Source organism: Stenella coeruleoalba, assembly GCF_951394435.1.
Source record: "Stenella coeruleoalba genome assembly, chromosome: 14".
NCBI lineage: Eukaryota > Metazoa > Chordata > Mammalia > Artiodactyla > Delphinidae > Stenella > Stenella coeruleoalba.
In genome coordinates this window covers 58,270,497-58,287,437 of record NC_137160.1, presented here as the reverse complement: position 1 = coordinate 58,287,437, position 16,941 = coordinate 58,270,497, and the positions used below count along the sequence as shown (strand labels likewise).

The 16,941-nt window shown below is 45.1% G+C and overlaps 1 protein-coding gene across 2 annotated transcripts in view; it reads left to right on the top strand.

The window, feature by feature from the left end:
• LOC307197235 (uncharacterized protein) overlaps nucleotides 1-5,435 on the top strand; it is a 41,891-nt gene extending 36,456 nt beyond the window's left edge. For both annotated transcript variants that reach the window (XR_013831359.1, XM_079942998.1), the window contains 3 exons: nucleotides 261-387; nucleotides 4,814-4,990; nucleotides 5,173-5,435. Coding sequence is in view for 1 of the 2 variants with exons in the window: in XM_079942998.1 (XP_079799124.1) it covers nucleotides 261-326 (66 nt within the window). In the remaining variant the exon portion in view is untranslated. The remainder of the gene's footprint in view (nucleotides 1-260; nucleotides 388-4,813; nucleotides 4,991-5,172) is intronic.
• Nucleotides 5,436-16,941: the final 11,506 nt, after the last annotated feature.

The window sequence follows — 16,941 nt, the reverse complement described above, 5'->3', positions numbered from 1 at the left end:
GGGTTTTGAGGAAGAGAGAGGTAGATGGGAAAGAAGGAAAAGGAGGAACTTCTAGGCGTCTACTTAACTGAAGGGAAGGTAGCCTTCTGCTGTTGTTTGGGAAACCTCAGGAAAAGGACCCGGGCTTGGGGGATAGGGTTTGATAGTTGATTGTGTTCGGCGTGCTACCCATTATCAGGAGGTAGTGTTTTTTTGTTTAGTGAATCAGACTGTTACTAAAGACAAATGAAATGGTAGACTCGCTTTGTGATCTCATCCAGGAATTTACACCTGTTACATTTGAATTAGACGTTTGGAAACTGGCTCAGAGTGCGGGTTTCTCCTGATGAGTGGATACGCACCGCCATCTAGTGGCTCCCCGAACAAACTGCCCGTGGTCCGGAACAGGTAAGGACCCACGTCCTCTTTCCCTTCCAACTCTTCGACTCCGTATGCATGTGTTCAACTTAATTTATTCCAGATTAGGGTCTAGCTTTAAAGAGAAAAGACTTTTGGGAGGAGTGAAGGGAGGAAACAGGGATCTTTGGCTGGAACAACATTTTATCATTTGACAGATATTGAATGCCTACCGTGTACCAGACCCTCCCTGGGCTGCAGTGGGGGGACCACAAAACCCTGCCTTCGTGAGAAATGCATAGTCTTGTGTGGGCACCCCCTCATATTTCAGAGAATCTGCTTCACACATTTGCATCCTAGGAAATTATAGAGAGACAATCTTGAGTGTCTACAATTTTCTAGAACACTCAAAGGTCTGCATTTTTTGATATACAAGGAACGTCCTAATTTAAAATTTTTTAGTTTTGAGTATTAGTATTATCGGTGCCATCCCAATGGTAGGCTCATTTCTGCTACTCCCTACTCTCCTTGACTACAGGTGCCCCCCTGGGAGCTGTCCTCAGCCCATGTCCCCCTAGACCCTCGACTTTAGCTGCAGCATCTATGCTGGTGACTCATACACTACAGCCCTTCCCAGTCTCCCTCCACATTCCTAACACCCATCAGTCATCTCCCCAAAGATGACCTGCAGGCACCCAAAACTCCAGTGTCATTATTGGGCCACGAGGTAACCTTCAAGAAAGAAGCCTCAGAGAGAGAACGATGGAGCAGAAACATTCTGAAGACTTTCTGGAATCTCCAAACCAGTCCTGAACTGGCTCCTCCAAAATTCTTTGTGAGAAAATACAATTATTTTGCTTTTTCTGTTATATGCAGTTGAATTTGATGTGAACAGATGTAAGATCAAACGCGGTAAATGAGGTACAGAAGAGAAAGTCTGGAAGGTAGTTCTGTGCACTGCACAAAGGGCAAAGCAGTGAAGGCCTGATCAGGTTAATAGACAAACCATAAGGAGGGGCTGTTTTTTACATCTATTTCACTACGTGTCTGTCCCACCGATGTCCTCAAATCCCCCTTCCTTTGAGGACTGTTTCTTCTTTAGGAGCACATTGAAATGAAGCAGTCCCCACCCCATCTAGGGTAGCAAGTCTGGGCCCTGCCGCCTCTTCTGGAGCTTGTCTGAAGGATTCCCTCACGGCCCCTGGGTCACTTCCTGTTCAGACTCTCTGCTCCGAGGAATTCTCCATCATCCCCTGTGTCACCCCCCCCCCCCCACACACACACACCATCACGTCCTCCCTCCGTCTCCATCCTCCTCCTAACCCCGGACACCGTCCCTCTCTCCTCACTCCACAAAACTCCTCTAAGACTGGCATGGAACAGTCTTTTTCTGAAGAAAAGGCCGTCTTAGGGTTTTTAAACAAGTTACCGGAACACATCACCGTTGTTCAGTTTCTCCACAGTTATGGAGAGACCCTCACCCCATGCTCATTCCCCCATGGCCCCACCTGCCACCATTTTGCTTGGATCCCACTCTTCCTGCAAAGAGCATCATTGGGACGTAGACGCTTCTTGAATGTTTGTCTTCTCCCCCGAAAATAGGTAATAGGGAGATTGTCCTGCTCCCTGAATTTTTTCTTTTTTTTGTATTTCTGTAAATTCTTTTAAAATTTTATTTATTTATTTATTTTTGGCTGTGTTGGGTCTTCGTTTCTGTGCGAGGGCTTTCTCTAGTTGCAGCAAGCGCTTTCTCTAGTTGCGGCGAGCGGGGGCCCCTCTTCATCGCGGTGCGCTGGCCTCTCACTGTCACGGCCTCTCTTGTTGCGGAGCACAGGCTCCAGACGCGCAGGCTCAGTAGTTGTGGCTCACGGGCCCAGTTGCTCCGCGGCATGTGGGATCTTCCCAGACCTGGGCTTGAACCCGCGTCCCCCGCATTGGCAGGTAGACTCTCAACCACTGCGCCACCAGGGAAGCCCCTGCCCCCTGCATTTTAACTGTCTGTGTGCCAGAGGCGATCCTCCACAGCCATCTACTTCCTCGTGTCCAGTTGGCACTCCTGCCAAAATCTCCCCTGTCTGCCATCACCAGGCCTTTCTGGATCCCTTTCCAAGGCGCTCCTGGATTTCCTGGCTGTAGTTACTCTTTCGCTTTTCCCCCGGGTATTGAGAAATAGTCCCCTTTAACGTACGACTCTGGTGATTTTTCTGTCACATTTTCCACATCATCTCAAGCAGGTCTGTAGACGTGTTTCAACCAGTTCCACACATAAGGGGAAAAGAAGTCGCTTTGTTAGATTAGGTTCTTAGGACAAGCGAAGTCCAGCTCCTTCATAGTTTGCCAGGCGTGATTTTTTCCACAAAAGGACTCAATTATATTCTTGACCATCCCTAATTTAGAAAACAAGAGGGTAACAGTAATAACTTCCCAAATAAAATGTTTGACGCTTGCTTTCAAAATGTGAGGGAATCTCTTTAGGATTTTTCCGTCAATTGAAATAAATAAGCAATACCAGCAGAAGGATATATATATTATATATAAATATAATATATATTATATATATTATATATAATATTATATATATATTTAAAATCTATTGTTAAGCCTATGTTAGAAGTGAAAATATAATTATGACAATTATGACTAAACTTATTATTTGGGAGGGTTTTGCTCTTTTGTTTCATTTTGCTCCCTCATTTAATTTAAATTTGCACAATATTTAATAGAATGTACCAGATAACGCAGTAGGGGGCTTGTCAGGAGTCAGCTCACTTATGTCACCTGGCGTTTTGTCCCCTGCAGACATTCCTAGAGAGATGTAGGGTGTTTCATGGACTAGGATACTTACCCTTATTAATGTTAATTCTCCTATAGTTTCTTCAGAAAAAGACTGCTCCATGCCCACCAGTATTCAAGGAGCTTTGTGGGGTGAGGAAATGAGAGGTGCTCACTTTTCCTGTAAATCTAAAAGTGTTCTAAAAATGAAAATCTTTTCATTTAAAAAGTAAACTATTCAGAAAATGAAAAGACAACCATATGCTGGTAGAAAATGCTTTTGAAGCATATCTGCTAAAGGATTGATATCCAGAATACATAAAGAACTTTGACAATTCAATATTAAGAAGATAAACTGAGTTTTTTTTTAAAAAAGACAAATGATTTGAACAGACATGTCACCAAAGAAGAGGTACAAATGACAAATAAGCACGTGAAAAAATGATTATCATACCATCCGTTGTCACTGGTAAATGCAAATTAAACTACGCTGAATTCCCACCGCTGGAATCATTGCTATTTAAAAGAGGAACAGGGGCTTCCCTGGTGGCGCAGTGGTTGAGAGTCCTCCTGCCGGTGCAGGGGACACGGGTTCGTGCCCCGGTCCGGGAAGATCCCACATGCCGCGGAGCGGCTGGGCCCGTGAGCCATGGCCGCTGAGCCTGCGCGTCCGGAGCCTGTGCTCCGCAACGGGAGAAGCCACAACAGTGAGAGGCCCGCGTACCGCAAAAAAAAAAAAAAAAAAAAAGACGAACAATACCGAATGTAAGCGAGGATGTGTAACAACCGGAAATCTTGGAAATCAAGAATTGTTGATGGCAACGCCGCTTTGGAAACACTTTTGCAGCCTCTTACAGAGTTCTCATATACCTGCCTATGACTCAGCAATCTCACTCCTAGGTGTTTACTGAGAAAAGGCGACACAGGTCCACGCAAAAATTTGTCCTTGGATGTTCACAACAGCTTTGCAAGTATGAGCCCAAAGTCTGTCAGCCATCCAAACTGACAAGTAAATTATGGTACTAGAGATGTCCAGGGGAGAGCCGCTCAGCCACGTGTCGAAGAGGCCACTGAATCACCGAGCATCATGGAAGAGTCTCAGGGCGTTAGGTTAAGTGAAAGAAGGTACACAGACCTCATACTGTACGATTCCATACACGTGATGACTTAGCGAAGGCCAATCCATAGTGACATAAAGCAGAGCAATTGTTTCTAGAAGGTGGGGGAAGGAGCCGACTGCACAAAGACAACAGGAAACTTCTGGGGGTGAGGAAAATGTATGTCGTGAACCTGGCAGTGGTTACAGGGCTGTTTACGTTTGTCGATCTTTTCAAATTGTGCACTTAAAATTGCTGGATTTTATTATGTGTAGAAGTAGATACCTCACTAATGCTGATTAAGAAAAGAACTGAGTCACGAGCCTTATCTAAGCCAATCCCTGGTGAACAGAATAGAATTCTCTGATGGATCTGGGTTTATCGAGATTCACGCCTTGGGGTGGGGAAAGAGCTCACCTTCCCTCAAACACAGACCATCTGAAACCTGGATTAACTGGGAGTTTGTCAGCAAGAAGGAAAGTGGGGTTACAACCAGGTGTGTCTTCTACCCAAGGTCAGATCTACAGGCTTCAGAGAACATTAACATCCTTATTCGAATTAACCATACATGATCATCTCATAATTACAGCACAGCCTTTCATGAATAGGTAATTATGTGTTGAACCCTTCCCGAGGACCCAAAGTGTGTAGATGTTACTGAATGACAGCTCTTCAATGAAAAGACACGTTTCAAGCCAATCCTGCAGCTCCATGAGCTGGCACTTCAGGGAAGAGAAGGTGAAGCTCCCCTTGAACGAGCTGTGATAGTGTGACCAGCACATGTGGTGAGTGACCTTCTTTAAACGTCTCTTTTCCTTCCCTTCATTTGGGTTGTTTTGTTTTCAATCCTTGGCTACTTTGCTTGTCCTGCTGGCTTTGAAGGGAGGACATTTCTGGCCAAACTCTCAGAGAGGAAAGAATATGCCGCTTTGCTCTTAAAATCTGTTTATTTTTCCCCACTACATAGGTTTTGCTTCCATTTCTGATGTCTGTGCTGCAATTTAAGAAGCCTGCCTTGCATCAACGGTTCTCATTAAAATAGGCCTAGGCTGGTCCCTGCTACTATCTAGATTTCAGGAACAAAGCTCTTTATGGGTGAGTTACAGGACTGTGCATAACTTAAGTTCTCTACTCATGATGCATTCCTGGTAGCTGTCAAAGAATTCACGCATAAATTGACTGAGATCTAGTACAAGCTTAGCTGAAACATCTGATATGTAAGAAAGACAATCTAGTAGAAAAATAATCAATGCATTCTTCTACTTTCTTTAGGTCCTAAATACCTTAGGAATGTAGGTAATCAAAAAACAAACAAACGTTATCTCAAAAGTCTCTTTCCTTCCTTAAAAGCCCTCCCAGAGTGACAGATGTGAAGCTGTGCCCTGGACACTCAAGTAGGTGAATATAACAATCTCTGAATAGCACTGTCACTTGGAAACCTGTAACGAAAAATATTGTCCGTTATGCCAGTAATTCACAAATAGTAAATTCATCCTGGAATGTATGTACACTTAAATGTTTGTCTTTGCAGATAAATAGCCATGTTTTGTTTTATTAGAAAATGAAAACTGTGTAGCTCGGGGCATTTTCATTTTTGTGTTGGTTGTTAGGAAACATAAAGTTAAAACCTTCTGAAGAATTGTAACGATGAGCCCAGCTTAGACACCTATTAACAGCTGATATGTTTGTTTTTCTAACAGTCTGGCACATGCCCAGCTATGGAGCCCCGGGCCCTGGGGATAACATGGTTCTGGCCACTTCTACTTAAGGCCTTTCTTGTCCCCAGTGAAGTTCTCACCCCACCCTTGAATTGCTAATACATTATCCAAGGGCAGACTTGGAGAATGGCTGGACCAAAAGGAAAAGAACCTTCTCATCCTAATATGGAATAGAGTTTCCTGAATAGGAGAGAGCTCAGGAGAACTCCAAGCTGCTCTAACAGTAAGCTTCCCTGTTTGCAGCATCTTCCATCCGCACAGCTGCCGTTTGGAGAGTGACCCTGACTGTGCTTTGATCCTGCTGCCCCTCACCTGGCGTCACCACCCGGCTCTGTCTCCCTTGCACCCCATTTCATTCTGCATACTCAGCTGGTGTCCCTGTGCTATCCCTAGACTATACCACACCTGTGTTCTAGTTATGTGTCTCATGTCGTAGCAGAATCCTCAAGAATGTATCCGCGGTTGTCATTAGCAGCCTTTCTCCAAGTATTTCTGGGTCTTCTCCACTTACAGGCACACAATAAGATTCCCCTGAGGCTAGTATGGCCCAGTGACTTGCCTTGGCCCAAAACATGCAAATGGAAACTTTAAGAGCTGGCCTGCGATGTACCTCTTTTGCGGACACAGTGATTATGGAAGCACGTGTTTTTTGGTTTTGTTTTTTTTTAACATCTTTATTGGAGTATAATCGCTTTACCATGTTGTGTTAGTTGCTGCTGTATCACAAAGTGAATCAGCTATACATATACATACATCCCCCTATCCCCTCCCTCTTGCATCTCCCTCCCTCCCACCCTCCCTATCCCACCCCTCTAGGTGGTCACAAAGCACCCAGCTGATCTCCCTGTGGAAGCAGGCATTGAATGAAGCCTCCGTCACCTTGGATACCTGAGTTACAAGGGTGAACAGAACCCACAGCTAACCCACCATGGTTGGTCAGGAAAGATACCTTGGTTATTTTCTCTTCTGAGGTTCGGGAGTTGTTTGTTACTACAGTACAGCTGGCATGTCCAGACAATACGTCCTCTCCTGTGTTTGTCTATTATTTTTGTTTCACAGTATTGTATAAACTTTTCACATCCTGTATTTTACTGGAGCCTTCAGGACTTGGTTTGCATTCTTTTTTAAATTTTTTGCCTTATTATCTATCCATCGTTATTATTTTTGTTTTTTGTTTTGTTTTGTTTTTTGCAGTACGCGGGCCTCTCACTGTTGTGGCCTCTCCCGTTGCGGAGCCCAGGCTCCGGACGCGCAGGCTCAGCGGCCATGGCTCACGGGCCCAGCCGCTCCGCGGCATGTGGGATCCTCCCGGACCGGGGCACGAACCCGTGTCCCCTGCATCGGCAGGCGGACTCTCAACCACCGCGCCACCAGGGAAGCCCCATCGTTATTCTTTTTGACTTCCACAGCCAAGTTCATGACCTTCAATATCTTCGGCTCATAGTTGTGTCCTCATTACCTTTAAAACTTTTCTTTGTATTAGTCAGCATCCAACAGGCTCACGTCCTGGAATTCATTATTCTAAGACATCTACACCAAGACTGTAATCACTCAATCAAACCTTTCTTCCAAATTTCAAACTCCTGACCCCTCTGCCTGGATTCATCTTGGTTAAGCTACCAGGCATGTTGAGCCTGTTTCCTCACTGAAAGATAAAGCTAACGACCGTGCCGGATCGGATTGCGGTGGGGATTAAATGAGATCATGCATAAAAGCCCTCAGAGCAGTGCCTGGCCCACTGCAAATGCTCAACAGCCATTAGCTCTAATCATTGTTGTTATTACCATGTGCTGTACGCAGCTGCTCTCTACCACACATTAGATTCGCTCTCCGTTCCTGTTACTTTGGATATTTTGTTCTCATTCTAATTTCATCTCTTCTAAATTCATTAATTTCTAAGTCACGGAATCTATTAGCATCCTCGGACCCTGCTGCTCTCCTGTGGTTTAGCTCCAGGCATCCCGACCGTGGCACCCCCTAAATCACTAGTTCCTTGTGAACGTGCCCAGGGAAGACCAGCAGGAAAAGCTCCCCGCTGAACTGGACCACCTGCCCACCCACAGAATCGTCTGGAGGAAAAGAAATGATGATTGCTCTAAGCCATTACGTTTGGGGGTGGTTTGTGACCATAGCAGAAACGAACTGATATACATGTTAGGTGTGTGACTTCGAGCAAGTTGGTTAACCTCTCGGAGCCTCTTATTGTTTTACCCTTGAAATGGATGATTGAAGTGAACAATCATTTCAACAAATGAAATGTGGATTCTGCACGTGAGGGTTAAGCAGCTGGCGTCATGACTGCTCAGTAAAGTGGGTGTCACTCATCTTCCCTACAGCTTCCTGGAGTGCTCACCATAGCCATTAGTTCACCCTCTGTCCTATTCCTTCCTCGAATCTCCTTCCTCTAGCTCTCGCCTTCCGTGGATGATTCTGCACCTCCTTTCCACAGAAGGCTTCAGCCATCTGCCAGGAGCCCCTCCTCGCCTTGTTCTCACTTGAGTCCTCACTACCTCTCTCTCTGAGCATCCCACTTTGTGAGCTCACTTCTGTCTGTGGCTTCACGATCATGCAGAGAGAATGGAACTCTCCATCTGTCTCGAATTTCCAGCTGTTTTTCTAACATCTCCCTTGGACTCTCTTGTAACATCAAAACTACAACAAACAACTGGACTCGTGATTTCCTCTGTCAGTGGCTCACCTGCCCATGTAACCAGTTTTTTGTGGTTTTGGAAAGAAAAATGTAAATCCCCTATTTCCTTGATCATCTGTATCCAATTAGTTACTAAGTCGTGTTTCTTCTTTTGAAATCTCGTTTTATCCTACTTTTCTCCATTCCCTCTCTTCTCCGTTCTCCCCACCTCACCTCCATCACCTCCCTAGTCACCCACCTTCCATTTCGCTTGATTCCACTTTCTGTTCACTGCCAGCAGACAGACTTCTCTAAGAAAGACTTCACTCTTGTTTCTCTGCTTAACAATCTATAATCCCTTCCCATCACTTCTGTTTCAAGCTCAAATTCCTCGCCCCAGTTTCTCCCTACACACCGTGGTCTCACTGCTGTAGCCAAACCAACTTCCCACTTGTCCCTAGGTGCTCTGTTCCGAGCCCAGCATCTCAGACACAGATGCAGAGGCAAAGATTAAAATGCTGATACTCTAGCTGGGAGGTGAAATCCATGGCAACGGAGAAGAGGAGAATGAAGAGAGGTGGGAGAGGGGGAGGCAGCAGAGTGAGGCCAGGGCTGATTCTGCTTCTGCATGAGCCAGAGCAGCTCACGGGCGCTCAGCAGGCCCGTCTGCCTGCCGGCTTCTCTGGGCGGAGAAGGAGGCCCCGGGCCTTCCCGCAGTGCCTGGTAGAGAGAAGCAAGAGGGCGTCTCAGTCTGGCTCATTTGTCTTCTATTTCCCATTGGTCAAAACTACTGGAGGGCTTCCCTGGTGGCACAGTGGTTGAGAGTCCGCCTGCCGATGCAGGGGACACGGGTTCGTGCCCCGGTCCGGGAAGATCCCACATGCCGCGGAGCAACTGGGCCCGTGAGCCATGGCCGCTGAGCCTGCCCGTCCGGAGCCTGTGCTCTGCAACGGGAGAGGCCACAACAGTGAGAGGCCCGCGTACCGCAAAAAAAAAAACTACATGGGCACAGGATTTAAGCTCTGCCAGTGACTGGTTCCCCAGGTTTTGGAAGTTGAGCTAGAAAAACAAAGATGAAGCGGGCATTTGAAGGTCAGATGGCTCTTGGGCTGTAGTCCGCGTCAGCTGTTCTGTTTGGATGAGAGACCTTGCCCTTGGGCCTGTTGCCGAGCGTCTGGAACTCTCTCGGTTCCTACCCGTTCTCCAAGCCCCATCCTCCAGGTTCCTGTGGATTCTGTGACCCCCATTCTCCCCACTCCACAAATATCTCCGGAATTAACTTGCCCTTTTTAAGGTGACCAGGGTCAGCTTGTGTTGCTTGTAACTGAGAACTCTGTTTATACTTAGTAGCTTACATTGCCTTCTGCCACCTTGGGATGTTTAGAGTACTTGGAGATAGCTTATGTGACGTGTTAGCATAACGCAGGAACTGCACCAACATTATTACATAGTGTTGAATGCAGCAACATTATTATCATTTTCAACAAGAATTTGTCTAGTTTCAGACACTGTGGGAAGTGTAAGACAAAATAAAATAGAAAGGGGCAGGCATTCGTTGCTTAATGTGAAAAAGAGGTTAATAAAATCCACAGGTTGGTTATGAAGGAGACTGCATTACAAGGTACGCTGGTGACAAAAAGGAGAAAGCAGTCCTTGAGCACTGGACCAATCACAGAAGGCTGCCTAGGGGTTGGGATGTTTGAGGTGGGTCTTGAAGGATGGCCAGCAATTCAACAGGAGGAAAAGGAAGAGATGGGCATCCTAGCCGGAGGAAAATGCGGCTGAGCTCTGAAAGGATGGGGTCAATCAGTGACACGTGAACAGTTTAGAGCAGGTCCTGAGATCTCCAGGCAATTCTAAAGGTCGACTTTAACGACTGTGGGCATGTGTTGAAGAGACACTGGTCAGTGTAGTTCTCTAGCCTCATTCCGCAGACATGATGCAGTCCAGCGGACATGATGCAGTCCTGGGACAGAGACTGAAGCAGAATACAGGAGATCACGGGTGTAAAGTACCCTTTCAACATTCAGTACCTGGTAGCTGTTATTATTATTGCTGTCATTAGAGGCAGTAATTACAACATCTGTTGTTTTCCAGATTTTACAGAGGAGAAATACTGAGGCTCAGAGAAGGTAATTGACCTGTCCAAGAGTCAAATAGCTCACATTTTCCAGAAACACAATTTTAATCTTAGATCTTCTGAATTTCCAATATACAACGTTGCCTTCCAGAGTTAACTACTTCCTGAATCCTGTAAAGGACCTTTTGATGGAAGAATGCTGTCTATTCCTACCGCAAATCCTATTTCTTAGTAACGTCTTCTTCCTAAAATTTGAATATTGTCTCTGCCACTAGATCACTACCAGGTTTCTAGGTTATTTGACTGTAAATTGACTTCCTGATGAAACGTATGTAGAAGGTGTTATAAAGAGAGGAAAGACGGGAATCTGGAGGTAAACATGGAGAAAGGAAATGCTCTGAGAACTGAAAGTGCAGAATATTGTAGAATATCTGCCTCCACAAGGAGTGAATAGAAGGCGACCTTAATAAAAAACAGAAGCAGTGATGGTTTGTAGGCGTCTTCTCCCAAACCAGGGCGGATGAAAATGACACGGCAAGTATCTTTATAAACATCTATTTCCTGATGCAAACTATTATGTACAGAATGGATAAACAACAAGGTCCTACTGTATAGCACAGGGAACTATATTCAGAATCCTGTGATAAACCATAATGGAAAAGAATATGAAAAAGAATGTATATATATGTATAACCGAATCACTTTGCTGTACAGCAGAAATTACCACAACATTGTAAATACTTCAATAAAATAAATTTTAAAATAAACATCCATTTCCTAATTTTCAGATAATTTGTGTCCAGCTTTAAATTTCTTGTGTGCTGCAAACCTTGATTTCAAAATCTAACTTTCCTGTTGAAGGTTTTCATTGTTACAAATACCCAGCAGGCAGGGATGTCCTGCAGGGTCTGGGGGACAAATGTTGTTTACATGTCCTTATGAACAGCTGTCTTCCAGACCACCCCCCACCTCCCAATTTGGCTTCCTCTTCCTTGATGAAAGAAAAAACACACTTACCAAGTTCCCTAATGACCAATTCCCTGCCAAAATTTTTAAAAAATCTTTTTGGGTTTTGCTGTAGCTGGTCGCTCTTTTACATTAATCGCTATCTACTACTTGGCTTTCAGGAAGATGTTCGTTTCTAGTTTGCCTTTCCCCTTAGGGTCTCTTGTGCTTCTTCCATATAAATAAGAAGATGAAAAATGGTTTATCTCTTCACGTGTGTCCAACTGCCTTTTATAAGCCTGTGCTGACAAATCTGCCCATCTTCATGACAGTGGCTGTAACAACATTGCTTTCTAATCCTCTGATGATGATGATGACAATAATCGAAGAAAATAATTATTGGACACTTACTTGACTTGATACTGGGCACTATGCTAAGAACCTTCTCATCTTTTTTTGTTTGTTTGTTTGTTTGTTTTTTGCTGTATGCGGGCCTCTCACTGTTGTGGCCTCTCCCGCTGCAGAGCACAGGCTCTGGACGCGCAGGCTCAGAGACCATGGCTCACGGGCCCAGACGCTCCGCGGCATGTGGGATCTTCCCAGACCGGGGCACGAACCTGCGTCCCCTGCATCAGCAGGCGGACTCTCAACCACTGCGCCACCAAGGAAGCCCGATTCTCATCTTTTGATATAGGTCTTCTATGTGTACAGATGAGGAAACTAAGGACAAGAAAGCCAAATAATTTCCCAGTGATCACCCAATTAAGTAAATGTGGGAACTGGTATTTGGTCTTAGGCTGTCTGATTCCTGTATTTTTTGCCATGGCTTGTTTTGTGTATGAAATTCTTGTGAAAGTCTAATTAAATGTATTTTTTAAGTATGCTCTGAAAACTTAGATTTGCAAATGTAAAATGATACAAGCACTTTAAGAAACCATTAAGGGTCAGAAAGCAGATGCTACCTGACATTCTCTATGATCAGTAATGGAAGGTATATAAATATTTAAAAAGTGCATTAAGACTCAGTTTCAAGTGACAAAAACCCAACTCAAAATAGTTAAAGAAAGAGGAGAGTTTATTGGCAGGTGGATGTAAGGAAGGCTGAAAAACCAAGATGGTGCCAAGATTCAGGTACACCACCTAGGTGGGGTCTCAGACAGTGACTGTGATTGGCCAAGCCACGGGGGGTGAGGTGGGGAGTGGTGGCCTGGATATGGGTGGGTAGAATAAGGTCATGTGGTGCAAACTGGGTCTTCTTGCGGTAACAACAGAACCATGGGAAGGTAGTTCTCAGAGAGTGTGTGGGAGTGTGGTTAAACTATCCCATCCATGTCTACAAAGACAGTGGAGAAGCTAGGAAATTTCCTTAAGAAATGTTTTCTAAGAAATGTTGTCAAAAGTACAGGCCTAAATTGAGCGGTGAGAAATGTTCTCATTTGATAAGGCAGTTCTAGACCAGGCAAGGCATGATAGGCTCCTGACATTAATTATAATTCTACTCATGTGGTTCTGTACTCTTGCAAACAAATATTAATAACAGAGTTTTGAAAAGTAAAACTTTCCCTGACATTGAAGCAGATATAAGACACAATGTTTGAGGCAAAAGAAAAAGCTGTGACTAGCCAAAACAAGAGAGAAAAATCTTGTAAGAAGTAATGAGGACATACTATTTGAATCAAAATTAATTCAAAGTTAAGAAATTCAGGGTGAGGGAGAAAGTAGCTTTCTACTCAGGCCTGGAGCACACTGAGGGTAAGTTTCGGCTTTGAGATGGTATTTATCTTAACTTTTTTTTTGCGGTACGCGGGCCTCTCACTGTTGTGGCCTCTCCCATTGCAGAGCACAGGCTCCAGACGCACAGGCTCAGCGGCCATGGCTCACGGGCCCAGCCGCTCCGAGGCATGTGGGATCTTCCCGGACCGGGGCACGAGCCCGTGTCCCCTGCATCGGCAGGCGGACTCTCAACCACTGTGCCACCAGGGAAGCCCTCTTAACTTCTTTTGAAGCTGACTCTTGTGGAGTGGCTAGTTCATTAAGTAAGCTTAGCTATCTTAAAAATTTTCTATTTTAATTTTAAAATAATCTGGTGGAAAGTCATGATGAGTTACTTCTGTTAACTACATAGAGAGCCTGTTTTGGGGGGTTATAGGATGTATTAGGGTAAGACCATGTTGGCTTTATAAAGGACTTCAAAATACAGTGGCTTAGCTTAACAACATTTTATTTCTTTCTTCCAAAATGCAGTCCTGGCAGCAAGGCAGCTCTCTTTCATGAAGTTATTTATGTTCCTTTGCCATCCTCCCGGACTGGCCCCCTGTTGTGGGGTAGAAGCTTCATGGCAAAACAACATGTGAGTTTAAGCCGGTGGAACAGGGGCCGACCCAGCATGCAGGGCAAGGAGGTCTTCAGTTGAAGGTGGACTGAAGTCATACACTTCACCTCTGCTCATATCCTGTTGGCTTGAACCTGGTCAGAGTCTGTTATGGACTGAATGTTTGTGTCCTCTTCAAATTCCTTATTGAAGCCCTAACCCCTAAGTGTGGCTGTACTTGCAGATGGGGCCTCTCAGGAAGTAATTAAGGTTAAATGAAGTTAATAGGGTGGGACCCTGATCCAATAGGACTATGTCCTTGTAGGAAGAGATAGCAGAGAGCTTTCTATCTGCACACACAGGAAAGGCCATATGGAAACACAGCAAGAAGACTGGCCATTTACTAGGCTGGGAGAGGTCTCACCAGGAACAGAATAAGCTGGAATCCTGATCTTGGACTTCAGATCTGTGAGAAAATAAATTCATGTTGCTTAAGCCTCCAGTCCGTGGTATTCTGTTACAGCAGCCTGGGCAGACTAATACTATTTCTGCCTAGCTGCAAGGGAGGCTGGAAATGTAGTCCCACCTGGGTGACCATGTGTTCAGAAGAGAAGCCTGGATCTCAGGAGGCAAGTAGCTATCTGTCCCCTTGGGCTACAAGCAGAGTCCTGCCTGTCACTTTATACCTGCTTTGCCCACTCGTTTACAGAGTTTATAGAACATCAGTTCTTACCCGAAGACCAAAGCTTATAAACCTCACAGTCCCTCAGAAAAGCAGTCCTGTCCCTCCGCAGGCCCCAGGCCCTCCTCTACTGCTGAGCTCTGAGACCTTCTATTCTTTTTTTCCCTTCTCCTTAATAATTCATGTAATTTCTTCAAATTATTCCTTTTCCTGATCTTTCTTTATCATGGACACGAATGGAATCTTCAGTATCTGCTTAGATCTCAATTTTTATCTGCTTAGATTTTAGCTACTTATTATTTTTCCCCCCTAATATCATCTATATCTGATTTCTGGGCCACAGTCTTTACCTAGTATCTTGGTTCCCCATTGCAGCTATCACAAATCACCATAAATTTAGTGCCTTAAAACAACTGGAATTTATTGTCTTACAGTTCTGGAAGTCTGAAGTCCGAAATGGACTTTCACTTGGCTGAAGTCAATGTGTCCTCAGAGCTGGTTCTTTCCGGAGCCTCTGGGGGAGAATGTGTTTCCCTGCCTTTCCAGCCTCTAGAAGCTGCCGAATTTCTGGAACACGGTCCCCTTTCCCTGTCTTCAAAGCCATCAATGGCAGGTTCGGTTGTGTCACCCTAAATCTCCCTGATTCTCCTCCCCTCCCCTCCCACCTCCCGTTTCACTTACAGGGACCTCTGGGATTACATTGGGCCCACCCAGAAAACCCAGGAAAATCACTTCATCTCAAGATCCTTATTTATTCAGAGAAATGCATGGACCCTAAATCTATATAATTGAATGAATTTTGGTGAATGTTTGTATGCATAAAACCAACACCCCAACCAGGATACAGAACATTTCCATGACCCCAGGTTCCCTTTTGTTTTTTTCCAATCAATCTTCACTCTCTCCATAGGCAAGCACTCTTTTGATTAGTTTTGCCTGTTGCTAAACTTCCCTTAATAGACTCTTTTGGGTCTGGCTTCTTTCTCTTACCATAATGTTTTTTTAATTTTTTATTTATTTTTAAATTTTTGGCTGCGTTGGGTCTTCGTTGCTGCACGTGGGCTTTCTCTAGTTGAGGCGAGCAGAAGCTACTCTTCATTGCAGTGTGTGGGCTTCTCATTGTGGTGGCTTCTCTTGTGGCAGAGCACAGGCTCTAGGTGCATGGGCTCAGTAGTTGTAGCTCACAGGCTTCAGTAGCTGTGGCGTGCAGGCTCAGTAGTTGTGTCTCGTGGGCTCTAGAGCGCAGACTCAGTAGTTGGGGCGCACGGGCTTAGTTGCTCTGCGGCATGTGGGATCTTCCCAGATGAGGACTCGAACCTGCGTCCCCTGCACTGGCAGGCAGATTGTTAACCACTGAGCTACCAGGGAAGCCCAGCAAAATTCTTTTTTAAATGCATTCATGTGGTGTGTGAGCCAGTAGTTCATTCTGCTTTACTATCAAGTAACATTCCATTGCAAAACATCCAACATTTTAAAATCCATTCTCCTGGAGATGGACACGTGGCTTGGTTCCAGTTTGGGGTTATGAATGAATAAATATCAATAGATAAAGTTATTGTAAAAATTCCTATTGAATCATGCTGCAACTTTTCATGCATTTTGTCACATAGCATAACATCCTCCCAGGTTCCAGCCATTAGGACGTGCACATCTTTGGGGTGCACTATTCGGCCTCCATCCCTAATTTGCTTACTCTGTCTACTGGACCAGCACCCCTCACCCCTGCCTAAGGCTTAGTCTCCTAATCACCTTATTTATTGCCGCGGGACGTTAAGAAGCTTAGCTTACACTCAGCCTCTTTAGCTTTGCCTTGGATCAGATTCTGACACCATAACCCAATTTTAGTGACTGACCTCTTACCTCTTTCCTGGTAATTAACCCCCCCAGCTGTATACTCCAGGCTTGGTGCCTGGATCCTAGTATGATGTCCCTGCCTGGAATCTAAATTCCTTTAGAACTAAAGGGCAGCCTTGCTTATTCCAAGCCTCCAGAGAAACGGTCCTGCCTCATGCTCTGGGCATCACTGGCTGGGTTCCTGCTACGTGGCTGTCTGTCCTCGAGGGAAAACATCTGTCAGGCCGTGCTTCCTCCTCTTGCCTGTGACCATACTTCTCTGAGACTGGCTCCTCCAGCCTGCCCAGCCACCAATGACTAGACCTGGATTAACTTCCCTGCAGGAGCTGGCCAGTCTAGCCCAGGGTTTCTCCAATTTTGTTGCACGTTAGCACCTGGAGAGCCTTAAAATATTTTAATGTCTAGACTGCACCCCTTACCAACTGAACCTGAATCTCTGGGAGTAGAAATGAACATCAGTATCTTTTCAAACTCCTCCATTGATTCCAATTTGCAGGCAAGATCAAGGACAGGCAAG